This window comes from Scyliorhinus canicula, chromosome 6 (assembly GCF_902713615.1).
Source record: "Scyliorhinus canicula chromosome 6, sScyCan1.1, whole genome shotgun sequence".
In the NCBI taxonomy this organism is placed as follows: domain Eukaryota; kingdom Metazoa; phylum Chordata; class Chondrichthyes; order Carcharhiniformes; family Scyliorhinidae; genus Scyliorhinus; species Scyliorhinus canicula.
In genome coordinates, this window is record NC_052151.1 from 177326696 (window position 1) to 177338991 (window position 12296).

At 41.8% G+C, this 12296-nt stretch overlaps 1 protein-coding gene across 2 annotated transcripts in view; it reads right to left on the reverse strand.

Annotated features, from left to right (window-relative positions):
- Nucleotides 1-2093: 2093 nt before the first annotated feature.
- Nucleotides 2094-12296, reverse strand: part of LOC119967674 (transient receptor potential cation channel subfamily A member 1-like) — a 311686-nt gene continuing 301483 nt past the window's right edge. For both annotated transcript variants that reach the window (XM_038800496.1, XM_038800495.1), the window contains 2 exons: nucleotides 5607-5683; nucleotides 2094-2977 (listed from right to left, as the gene is read on the reverse strand). In XM_038800496.1, the coding sequence (XP_038656424.1) occupies nucleotides 2815-2977; nucleotides 5607-5683 (240 nt within the window). In that variant the 3' untranslated portion in view covers nucleotides 2094-2814. The remainder of the gene's footprint in view (nucleotides 2978-5606; nucleotides 5684-12296) is intronic.

The following is a 12296-nucleotide window of genomic DNA, read 5'->3' on the forward strand; positions in this document are numbered from 1 at the left end:
GGTTTCAAGCATAAGATCAGGCATGAGAACCCACTGAGTAGGGACCTTGCCTCTAATCCCACCCACCAATGCAATTAGTCTCCAGATACCACACAAAATATTGGTTCTTCTGCCATTATAAATTCTCCATTCTCTACCTGTAATGGGTGCACATTCATCTTTGCTAACATCCTCCTTTTTACATACATAAGCTTTTATAGTCTGTTTTTATGTTCCTTGCTGATTTACTTTCATATTCTCTTTTCTCTTTCTTTATTGGTTTCTTGGTTCCCCTTTGATGCATTTTAAAATGCTCCCAATCCTCAAGGTTACTAATCTTTTCGGCAACTTTATATGTCTCTTCTTTTGATCTAATAGCATCCGAACTCCCCTTGGTTGGATCACTTTTCCTTCTGGCCTTTATGTAAAGGAATGTAAGTTTGTTGAACACCATCATATCTTTTCCAATCTATCTCAGTCAAGTTGCTCCTCAATATTTCATAGCTTCCGTTGGTTAGATTAAAAACACTAGTTTTGAATTGAATTACATTACTTTCAAACTTCACATAACATTTCATGATATTATGGTCACTCTTACCTCATACTCCTTTACAACAAGAGTATTAATTAGCACTTTCTCTTGCACAATACTAGATCTAAAATAGCCATTTCAATCATTGGTCCTCATCATACTGTTAAGAAAATCATTGTGTATGCATGCCAGGAATTTGTCCTCAGCCTTAGTGTCTTTGACATAGAGTCACCTAGACTTGAAATGTTAGCTTTGTTCTCTCTCCACAGATGCTGTCAGACCTGCCAAGATTGTCCAGCATTTTCTGTTTTTGTTACTGTTAATTAGTTTTACCCAGTCCATATATAGATTGAAATGATTACTGTATTACCCTTGTTACATGCAGCTCTAATTTTCTGAATTATACCAGGCACTACATTACAATTCAATTAATAAAATCTGGAATATAAAACTAGGTTGGTCAGTATCGGTGACCATGAAACTTTCATTGATTGTTGTACAATCACATCTAATGCCCTTTAGGGAAGAAAATCTGGCACTCTTGCCTGCTCTGACCATAACAGCATGGTTGACTCTGAAATGCCCTCTGAAAGGGCTTGGCAAGCCACTCAGTTCAAAGGCTATTAGGGTTGGGCAAAAATGCTGGCCTTGCCAATAATTTTCACATTCCATGAAAGAATACATTTTAAAAGATTTTGCTCATTTGGCCTTGGTCTTCAGATGGAGTTGGTAGCTTCAAAAAAGCTTTGCGCGTCATGATGATCAGCACATTGATGGATCTCTTCATTTTATATGTTCTTTCCTTTTGCATATATTACCATGCAAGTTATTCAAGATTTTCAAAGTATCCCTTCATACAGGTTTCACTGAACATGAATCCTTCCCATGCAATTATTGCATTTAGTATTATTGTTTCCAGTTATTTTTGGCCAGAACCAATCAAGCTCATTTCAGCTGCTATGGCGAGTAGTGAATGCCAGATCTTTGAAATCTGTTTTTTATTCTGCAATAGGACAGAAGGAATTCTTTCAGAAGTTTGAAGAAAAAGGAAGTCTTGTATTTATCTAGCGCCTTTTAGGATCATCAGACACCTCAAAGTGCTTTAAGCCAATGAACTTCTTTTTTGATCTGTTGCCACTGTTGTAGGAAATACAACAGTCAATTTGTATACATGTTCACAAATAACAATCTGTTTTTCTTCTCTTCTCTTCTCCAAAATAGTGTCAAACCTTGTCCATGTAACAGTACAGCAGAGGAGTCAGGCCATTGTGTTAGATTTTAACTTAATTTAAATAGATTTTATAAATATAATCACAAAGCCAGTAACATAGAAATCACCTTAAATCATATGATGGTATAACAGTAGAAAAATTGGTTTGGTTAAACTTCATTGAAAGATTGAGAATGACTACAATAAATTATTTAAATTTCCCATTCATCTTGATTATTTTCTCCACTTAATTCTCCTCAAGTAATTCACTTTTAGATTGGAGATGCTATCTGACTCAATGCCATAGTTACGCTATGTCACCAGTTATTAAAGGTCAATGAATCAGCTTTGGTGAAAATGAGATTGCATTTATTTTAAGATGAGATATGTTATGATCACAGGTTAATAATTTGCAGAAATCACATTGTACTAACTACAGCAGTGCTGTCTTTCATTAAGTACTTTCTTATTCCTGGTTTTGTAACTAGTCTTCTCACACATAGAAAATTAATGCAATTTGATTTGCATATTTAAAGAGCCTTGTTTACAAGATTGCGGCCGGAATTCTCCGGCCGTTGGAATTCTCTGTTCCCACTGGCAGCACACCCCCACCTGCGGGTTTCCCGAAAGCATGGAGTGTTTTCAATAGGAAATCTCATTGACATTGGCATGAACAGAGAATCCCGCAAAACAGAGACACCAGCAAACAGTGCGCCATCGAGAAACACACAGCTGGGGTCCAGAGTATCCAGTCCTGAAAGTAGCTTGAACATAAATTACTTTCTCTATATCATTCGGTAGGTTTTGTGGAGAAGGGCAGAATCAAAAGCTGTGAAAATTGCTTAGGGTGAGGTATTACCATAGCAGGTGAGTTTAATGTATCTTTCTGTCTGGTTAGGGACACGATTTTTGAAACACTAAAGTTGTTACACAGGTCAACCTATCAAGGGTACCAAAGATGCCCTGAGTATATTATAAGATTGTGTAGGCGCTTAGTTCCAAACATGTTTCTGAGAAATACAAATAAGGCCAGTCTATTAATAGTGCACAGTAGACCATTGAATTGATCCATAGTGTCATATTCTTGCCTTGGTTAAGTGCTAGCTTTCATTCTTTCTAATAAACATAATAACATTTCCAATTGGAGGAAGATAAGTTTGTTTTTCTTTTCTTTTAATTGAGCTATCTTAATCAACTTCTTCTGTAGAATATTCACTTTATATTCAATTGCAGCCAAATATCGCTCTTCCTGTTTCCTAAAATGAAAGTAAGTGTTAAAAGTTTACTTGCAGATTCTCAAAATATCTCTCAATATTTTTAAAAATATTTTTATTCAAGGCTTTTCAACAAAAATATAAATATACAAAATATCAAAAGAACAACAAGAGTGCATCAGAAGAACATCACATCAAACCAACAAACAACCCCGACCCTCCAACCCCCCCCGACACCAACTCCCAATCACATCCCGCCTTTCCCATTTTAACCTCCTTACCCCCCAAAAGCTCCCTCCCCTCGCTGACCCCTCAATTCTCCTTGAAGAAATCGATGAACGGTTTCCACTTTGATCCCTTCAATTAATCCCTGCAGAGCGAATTTGATATTCTCTAACTGTAAGAAGTCTCTCTAACATAGCAAAATCTGTCTCCGGGCTATCAGGGAGGCAAAGGCCAATACATTGCCCCTCCCCCCCTCCCCCGCCAGAACACCCTCAAATCTTGGACACGTCCAAAGTATGTGGACGTGATTCGCGGTCCCTCCCTGTGCACTGCCCACACATATCCTCCACCCCCTCAACAAACCTACTCATTCTCACCACCATCACGTGGGCTCTATGCAACACTTTAAACTGAATGACGTACCTCGCACATGTCGAAGACGCATTCAACCCTCCGCAAAGCCTCAGTCCTTATCCGGGTTCTCACCTCCTCTCAAAAATACTCCTCCCATTTGCACGTAACATGCTTCACCAGCGCACCCTCCCACTCCATCAGTTCCTTGTAAATATCCAATACCTTGCCCTTCATCCTGTGACAGAGCTTATCTTCCAGCACCGGAGGTGGCAATTCCAGGAAAGACGGCACCTCTTTCCTCACAAAATCCTGAGCCTGCAGGTACCTAAACCCATTCCCCTTAGGAGACTCAAACAATTCCTCTCACTCCTCCAGCCCTGCAATTTGCCCCCTATAAATAAGTCCCTGAAGTACTCAATCCCCCCCACCCCCACCCAGTCTCGCCGGCACAAACCTATGGTTATCACAAATAGGCACCCACAACGACATACTTTCTAACCCCAAGTCTGGGCTACACTTCTCCCATGTCCTCAAAGCCTATACCACCAATGGACTAACAGAATACCTGACCAGCGAGAATGGCAGAGGCGCCAACAACAAAGCCCTCCAGCACATTCCCTTACACGATCCCAAACCGACCTCTGCTCCACAGCCCATTTCCTCACCATCGCAATGTTTGCAGCCCAATAATAGTTCATCAAATTCGGCAAAGCCAGCCCTCACCCGCCCCCCCTCCACACAACCCCAAAGTCTACCCATTAACTTTCCTGAAAAACAACTTAGGGACAAATATGGGGAGGTTCTGAAACACGAACAGAAACCTAGTCAGCACCATCATTTTTACTTCTGCACACGCCCTGCCAGTGACAACGGCAAAACATCCCACCTCCTAAAATCCCCCTTAAATGCCTCTACCAATCGGGCCAATTTCAACCGTGGAGCTGGGCCCAACTCCACGCCACCTAGATACCATCGTAAACAGAAAATACCCTAACCTCCTTTCCTGCTCCCTAACATTGATCGGGAACACCTCACTCTTTCCGATTTATACCCCAAAAACTGGCCAAATTCCCCTGAAATCCCAATGATCTCCCCAATGCAGCCCAACGGGTCCGAAATATATAACAGATCATCTGCATACAGCAAAATCATATGCTCGACCCGCCCTGCCAAAGTACCCTGAACCCACTCAGTTCGTCCGCACACTCGCCACCAACGCCTGATACAGCAACCAGACCCAGTCCACAAAATCCTGTCTGAACTCAAACTTCCCCAACACCTCGAACAAATATGCCCACTTCATCTGATTCAAAGTAATTCAAAATTTTATGAATCAGTGGACCTATAAAATGGTTTTCCTCATGTACACCACGGGCCTGTGCTGATTCAATGTTGCAGCCAAACCTATAAACTGTGCCACATAGCTTGAGAAAGATAGTATTGATGTCACATGACACAGTTGATCCGCAAATTCCCTGGATATAACAAGGATTCAGAAATCTCCTGGATATATCAGAAGACTTGCAAAATGAACATGCATTATGAGAAAGGCTTAAGCAAGTGCAGTTACACTTATGCCAAATGTTTTCCACAAAACAGTAACTGGTGATTTAAATTTTTGCAAACTCTACATTTGACTATATAAAGTAAATTGTATATTTAACACTGTTAATTTTAGACTTTCGTATCCAGACCATCTGTAATTGCATTTTCTCTGCTCCCTTAGAAATGAAAATCAATAATCACTTTTCTGCATGTCATATATTTATAGCTATTCTTAATATTGCTACCAGAAACTCAACAGGGCAGCACAGTGGCACAGTGGTAGCTTCCCGTTTTCTCAATGCGCCGAGGTTCGATCCCAGCTTTGGGTCACTGTCCATGTGGAGTTTGCACATTCTCCCCGTGTTTGCATGGGTTTCGCCCCACAACCCAAAGATGTTCAAGGAAGGTGGATTGAACATACTAAATTGCCCCTTAATTGGAAAGAAATGAATTGGGTACTCTAAATTTATTTTTTAAAAACTCAATACAAATGCCAAACATAAAGGAAATGAGCAGTTAATAAGGACTAATCATCCATCTGCCTCACCTTTTCAGTATACCATCGATCCCTTTAAAATCTATCATCCTTGTCTTCAGGAATACTTCAATTTCATGGAGCTCCTCCTATTAAACATCAATACAATAACATGAATGAAGGTGAAAAAATCTTGAGAAATGGAAATGAACAGCAGATCTACTGAGAATGGGAATCTGAGCGGGGAGAGGGAAAAAAACATAGAAATGAAAGACAGAGAAGTAGAAAGCAAAGGTGGAACGCAGAAGAAACAAGAGCTAACAGCAAATAGGGTCATAGTGCAAAAAGTAATGTGTAAAAGCATCAAAAATATGTTTAAAGACACTGTGTCCGAATGCACCGAGCATTCGCGATAAGGTAGATAAATTAACAGCGCAAATTGGTAAACACGGATACGGTATGATTCTGATGACGGAGACATGGTTTCAGGGTGACCAAGGCTGGAAACCGAATATCCAAGAGTATTCAATATTTAGGAAGAACAGACAAAAAGGAAAAGCAGGTGAGGTGGTGCTATTAGTCATATATTTAGGAAGGGTTAAAAAAAAGGGAATGGAGGTGGGTGGTGTTATTAGTTAAGGATCAAATCAGTGCGAAAGTGCGAGAGGATATTGGCTCAGAAAATCTAAATGTAGAAATGTAAGAAGCAACAATGGCTGGAAAAGATTAGTGGGAGTTGTCGATAGGCCTCCAAACAATAGTGGTAAGGTAGGGGATGAAATGAAATGAAAATAAAAATGAATGAAATGAAAATTGCTTATTATCACGAGTAGGCTTCAAATGAAGTTACTGTGAAAAGCCCCTAGTCGCCACATTCCGGCGCCTGTTCAGGGAGGCTGTTACGGGAATCGAACGGTGCTGCTGGCCTGCTTGGTCTGCTTTCAAAGCCAGCAATTTAGCGTTGTGCTAAACAGCCCCTGTCACTGAATAGGAAATTCTAGGTTCATGTTACAAGGGAGCTAAAGTAATCTTTAATCTACACATAGATTGGGCAAATCCAATTAACAACAATACTGTAGCAGATGAATTCCTGGAGATGGTTTTTCAAATCAGCATGTTGAAGAACTAACTAAGGAATATGCTATCCTTAATTTGGTATTATGCCATTAGAAGGAATTAATAAATAATTTTGTTGTACGGGACCCTGTAGGGAACAGTGACCATAATATGATAGAATTATTCATTAGGGTAAAAAGTGAAGAAGTCTGATATAAAACTAAGGTCCTAAATCTAAACAAAGGAAACTATGAAGGAATTAGGTGTGCGTTGGCTAAAACAGATTGGGGAACTTCATTGTGAGGCATATGGGGTGGTACAGTGGCACAGTGGTTGGCACTGTTGTTTCGCAGCACCAGGGACCTGGGTTTGCTTCCCTGCTTGAGTCACTGTCTGTGTGGAGTTTGCACGTTCTCCCTGTTCAGGTGTGGGTTTCCTCCAGTGCTCAGGTTTGCTCCCAGAAGATGTGCTTGTTCGGTGAATTAGAGATTCCGAATTCTCCCTCTATGTACCCAAACAGGCGCCGGAATGTGGCGACTAGGGGCTTTTCACAGTAACTTCACTGCTGTGTTAATGTAAGCCTACTTGTGACAATAATAAAGATTATTATTAAAAGTATTTTTCTGTGTGCAGCTCAAACAGATTATTTGTACATGAAAAGAAAATACATAATAGGGCAACACAAGGTACACAATGTAAATACATAAACACCGGCATTGGGTGAAGCACACATGAGTGTAGTATTAATCAGATCAGTCCATAAGAGGGTCGTTTAGGAGTCCAGTAACAGCAAGGAAGAAGCTGCTTTTGAATCTGTTTGTGCGTGTTCTCAAACTTTTGTATCTCCTGCCCGATGGAAGAAGTTGGAAGAGCAAGTAAGCCGGGTGGGAAGGGTCTTTAATTATGCTGCCTACTTTCTCAAGGCTGCGGGAGGTTTAAATCGATTCAATGGATAGGAGGTGGGTTCATGTGATGGACTGGGCGGTGTTCACAACTCTCTGAAGTTTCTTGTGGTCTTGGGCCGAGCAGTTGCCATACCAGGCTCTGATGCAGCCAGATAGGATGCTTTCTATTGTGTACAAAACGTTGGTAAGAGTTAATGTGGGTATGCTGAATTTCCTTAGTTTCCTGAGGAAGTATAGGTGCTGTTGTGCTTTCTTGGTCATAGCGCGACGTAGGTGGACCAGGACAGGTCTTTGGTGATGTGCATACTGAGAAATTTGAAGCTGTCGACCATCTCCACCTCGTCCGTAATTTTGCATGCTATGGCATTTCAAATGGTTCTTAAACATTGTGAGGCTTTCCGCCTCTACCATCCTTTCAGGCAGTGAGTTCCAGATTCCCACCACACTCTGGGTGGAAAAGGTTTCCCTCAAATCCTCTGTAAATCACCTGCCTTTGATCTTAAATTTATGCCCCCTGGTTTTTGCGCCCCCCCCCCCCCCCCCCCCCCCCCATTAAGGAGAAAGCTCCTTCTTATCTATCTTTGACAAAGGATCACCTGGACTCGAAGCGTTAGCTCTTTTCTCTCCCTACAATGCTGCCAGACCTGCTGAGATTTTCCAGCATTTTCCATTTGTTTTCTTATCTATCCTATGTCCCTCTTAATTCTGTACACTTTGATCAGGTACCCCCTCAACCTTCTTTGCTCGAAGGAAAACAACCACAGCCTAACCAAGCTCTCTTCATACCTGAAACTCTCCAGGTAACATCCTGGAGAATTTCCTCTGCATCCTCTCTCCTGCAATCACAATCTTTCTCTGGTGTGGCGACCAGAACTGTACACAGTACTCTAACTGTAGCCTAACAAGCATTTTATACAGCTCCATCATAACCTCTCTGCTCTTAAATTCTATAGCTCAGTGAATAAAGGCACGTACCCCATATGCCTCTCTTTAAAAAAAAAAATTATCAAAGGAAATTTTCATTGTGACAAATTAATACACTATACCACCAATACATAAATGTACAAAGCAAAAATAGCACAATCAATACTCAACAACCCAACTAAACCTAACCCTTCAAACATATAACTAACCCCCCCAACAGCTGATGGTGACTCACTCTTTGAAAAAGGAAATGATGGCTGCCATCTCGAGTAGAACCCTTCTACCAATGCCCTAATGATGTACTTGGCCTTCTCCAGTGATAGAGTATTGATTTATTCATAGGGACTGATAGATTATTGATTGATTCATAGTTTATTCACATAGATAGATAGATAGAGAAATACAGCAGAGAACAGGCCCTTCGGCCCACGATGTTGCGCCGAACTTTTGTCCTAGGTTAATCATAGAATTTTGGACAATTTTTCATGGCCAATCCACCCAACCTGCACATCTTTGGACTGTGGGAGGAAACCGGAGCACCCAGAGGAAACCCACGCAGTCACGGGGAGGATGTGCAGACTCCACACAGACAGCGGCCCAAGTCGAAATCAAACTTGGGACCCTGGAGCTGTGAAGCAATTGTGCTATCCACAATGCTACCGTGCTGCCCTTAAGAAGTTAACCTACCGTACTTTCCGGACTATAAAGCGCACCTGACTATAAGCCGCACCCACTGATTTTGAAATTTTTTTTTATTTTGAACATAAATAAGCCGCACACGTATATAAGCCGCAGGTGCTTACCGGTACATTGAAACAAATGAGCTTTACACAGGCTTTAACGAAATACGGCTTGTAACAAAAATAAAAATTAGCGGTAAAGAATAGCCTACCAAGAAAGTCATTGGTCACTGTGGAGCGAAATCAATCCGATTAAGCTCTTAAGATTAACATAGAATCATCAGTTTGAAACATTAAAAATAAATAAATCATGTGTAAAAAGAAGTATTTTATTACTGATCGTAATCAAGATATCACCAACCCAGGTGATCAGAGTCACTATCCTCCTCTTGTGCACTGAAACCACTGAAGTCATCTCCTTCAGTGTCAGAGTTGAATAGCCTCAGAATTGCTTCATCCGATGTTGGATTGTTTTCATTGTCGCTCTCATCACTTTCATCCGGAGGCAAATTTCCCGCTGAGCTCATGCTGCCCTCTTCAACACGCAGCAATCCAGCTTTTCGAAACCCGTTGATGATAGTGGATTTTTTAACAATGCTCCACGCTGTCAGGACCCACTGGCAGACTTGACCATAAGTTGCTCTTCGCATGCGGCCCGTTTTAGTGAAGGATTTCTCCCCACTTGTCATCCAAGCCTCCCACTGAACACGAAGCGCCACCTTAAATGCACGATTTAAACTGATGTCGAGTGGCTGTAAATACTTTGTTGTGCCCCCAGGAATCACAGCTGGAATTGAGTTTGTCCTCTTGATGGCTTCTTTCACAGAATCTGTTATGTGGGCCCTCATGCTGTCCAAAACGAGCAATGCCTTGTTCCTGTGAAAGAATCCTCCCGGTCGCTTGCCGTAGCACTCCGTATGCCATTCATGCATTAGGCTTTCCGTCATCCATCCTTTCTTGTTGACTTTCACAACAATTCCTGTAGGGAATTTTTCTTTTGGTATCGTCGTGCGTTTAAAAAATCACCATCGGTGGAAGCTTTTCTCCCGATGCCGTGCAACTCAGAACACAGGTGAAGTGCGTTTTTTCATGCCCAGTTGTTTTCAGCATGACGGATGATTCACCTTTCCTGTTGACAGTCCGAGTGAGAGGCAGGTCAAATGTCAGAGGAACCTCATCCATATTTATGATATTGTGTGGGCCAATGGAATGCTCTGCTATCATTGCATCAGTGAATTTGCGGAAGTTTGAAATTTTTTCCTCGTAGTCGGGAGGGAGCTGCTGACACAAACTCGTCCGTACCCTGATGGACAGGCCTTTACGTCTCATAAATCTGAGACACCACGATGGTCCACCTCTAAAATTCTCAAACTTCATTGCGGTGGCGATTGTTTTGGCTTTCAGTCGGATCTGTACAGTTGAAACACCTCGGCCGTCTGCTCTCTGCATGTTGACCCAGTCTTCGAGCTCATTTTCTAGTTCGGGCCATCTGCTTTTCTTCCCTCTGAAAGCTTTAGTTGTCTTTTTGCACTGAGTCAATTTCTCACGCTGCTGTTTCCAACGTCTTATCATCGACTCATTAAGACCAAGCTCTAGTGCAGCAGCTCTATTTCCTTTCCCAACAGCCAGATCGATCGCCCTCAACTTGAAAGCTGCATCATATGCATTTCTCCGTGTCTTTGCCATGATGAGGGTGACAAAATGACTACCGTAATCAGAATGATGGGATGTTTGAGCGCGCTCGATTTAATCTAAACAGTAAACTAAAAAGTTACATTGTTTTACCTTGACCCGTTACGCAATTTCATTGGTTTAGTGAAAAGAAAGCGGGAAAAATCCATAAATAAGCCGCGTCGTATAAGCCGCGAGGTTCGAAACGTGTGAAATAAGTCGCGGCTTATAGTCCGGAAAGTACGGTACACTCCATTATTCTACCCTAATCCATGTACCTATCCAATAGCCGCTTGAAGGTCCCTAACTTTTTCGACGCAACTACTTCCACAGGCAGTGCATTCCATGCCCCCACTACTCTCTGGGTAAAGAACCTACCTCTGACATCCCCTCTATATCTTCCACCATTTATCTTAAATTTATGTCCCCTTGTAATGGTGTGTTCCACCCGGGGAAAAAGTCTCTGACTGTCTACTCTATCTATTCCCCTCATCATCTTATAAACCTCTATCAAGTCGCCCCTCATCCTTCTCCGTTCTAATGAGAAAAGGCCTAGCACCCTCAACCTTTCCTCGTATGACCTACTCTCCATTCCAGGCAACATCCTGGTAAATCTCCTTTGCACCTTTGCCAAAGCTTCCACATCCTTCCTAAAATGAGGTGACCAGAACTGCACACAGTACTCCAAATGTGGCCTGACCAAGGTTTTGTACAGCTGCATCATCACCTCACAGCTCTTAAATTCAATCCCTCTGCTAATGAATGCACACCATAGGCCTTCTTCACAGCTCTATCCACTTGAGTGGCAACTTTCAAAGATCTATGAACATAGACCCCAAGATCTCTCTGCTCCTCCACATTGCTAAGAACCCTACCATTAACCCTGTATTCCGCATTCATATTTGTCCTTCCAAAATGGACAACCTCACACTTGTCAGATGCTAGTTGAATGCAGGGAGCTGAGGTAAAATCATTAAAAGTGTCTTGACTGTGGGAATCCATTGTTTCATATAATGAATTAACCGTTATATTCCAGTGTATTCAGCACTAAGAATGTATTGTTCTTGGTCTAATCAACTAATCAGTTACACCAATATCTCCACCGAGCTGTGTAACATGGCAAACGTGATGTTCAGGGAGGCTGGTACGGGAATTTAACCCGTGCTGCTGGTGCTACAGGCACCAAGAAACACGTCGCTAAACATGCCCAAAACAGGACTCTGTTTCTGTCCCATTAAATCGCGCCCAAAGTGACAATCAAGCTCGTAATTTCAACTTCAGGCACAGAGCATGCACCTTCAAAGTTCCACAGTGTGTGGAGAGAGTGTGGATATAAGATCAACAGTAAAAAGGCACTGTAAATGAAAGAGCTCTGCAATTGAGATCCTATAGAATTCAGACAGACCAAGGAAATTTCAAAATGAACCAAAAAGCCTTGATACCATTGGGAAGGAAACCAATGAACATACTGTTTAGATCTGGACAGAGGTAAGGAACTAGAAACAAGTAGAAACTATACAACCACC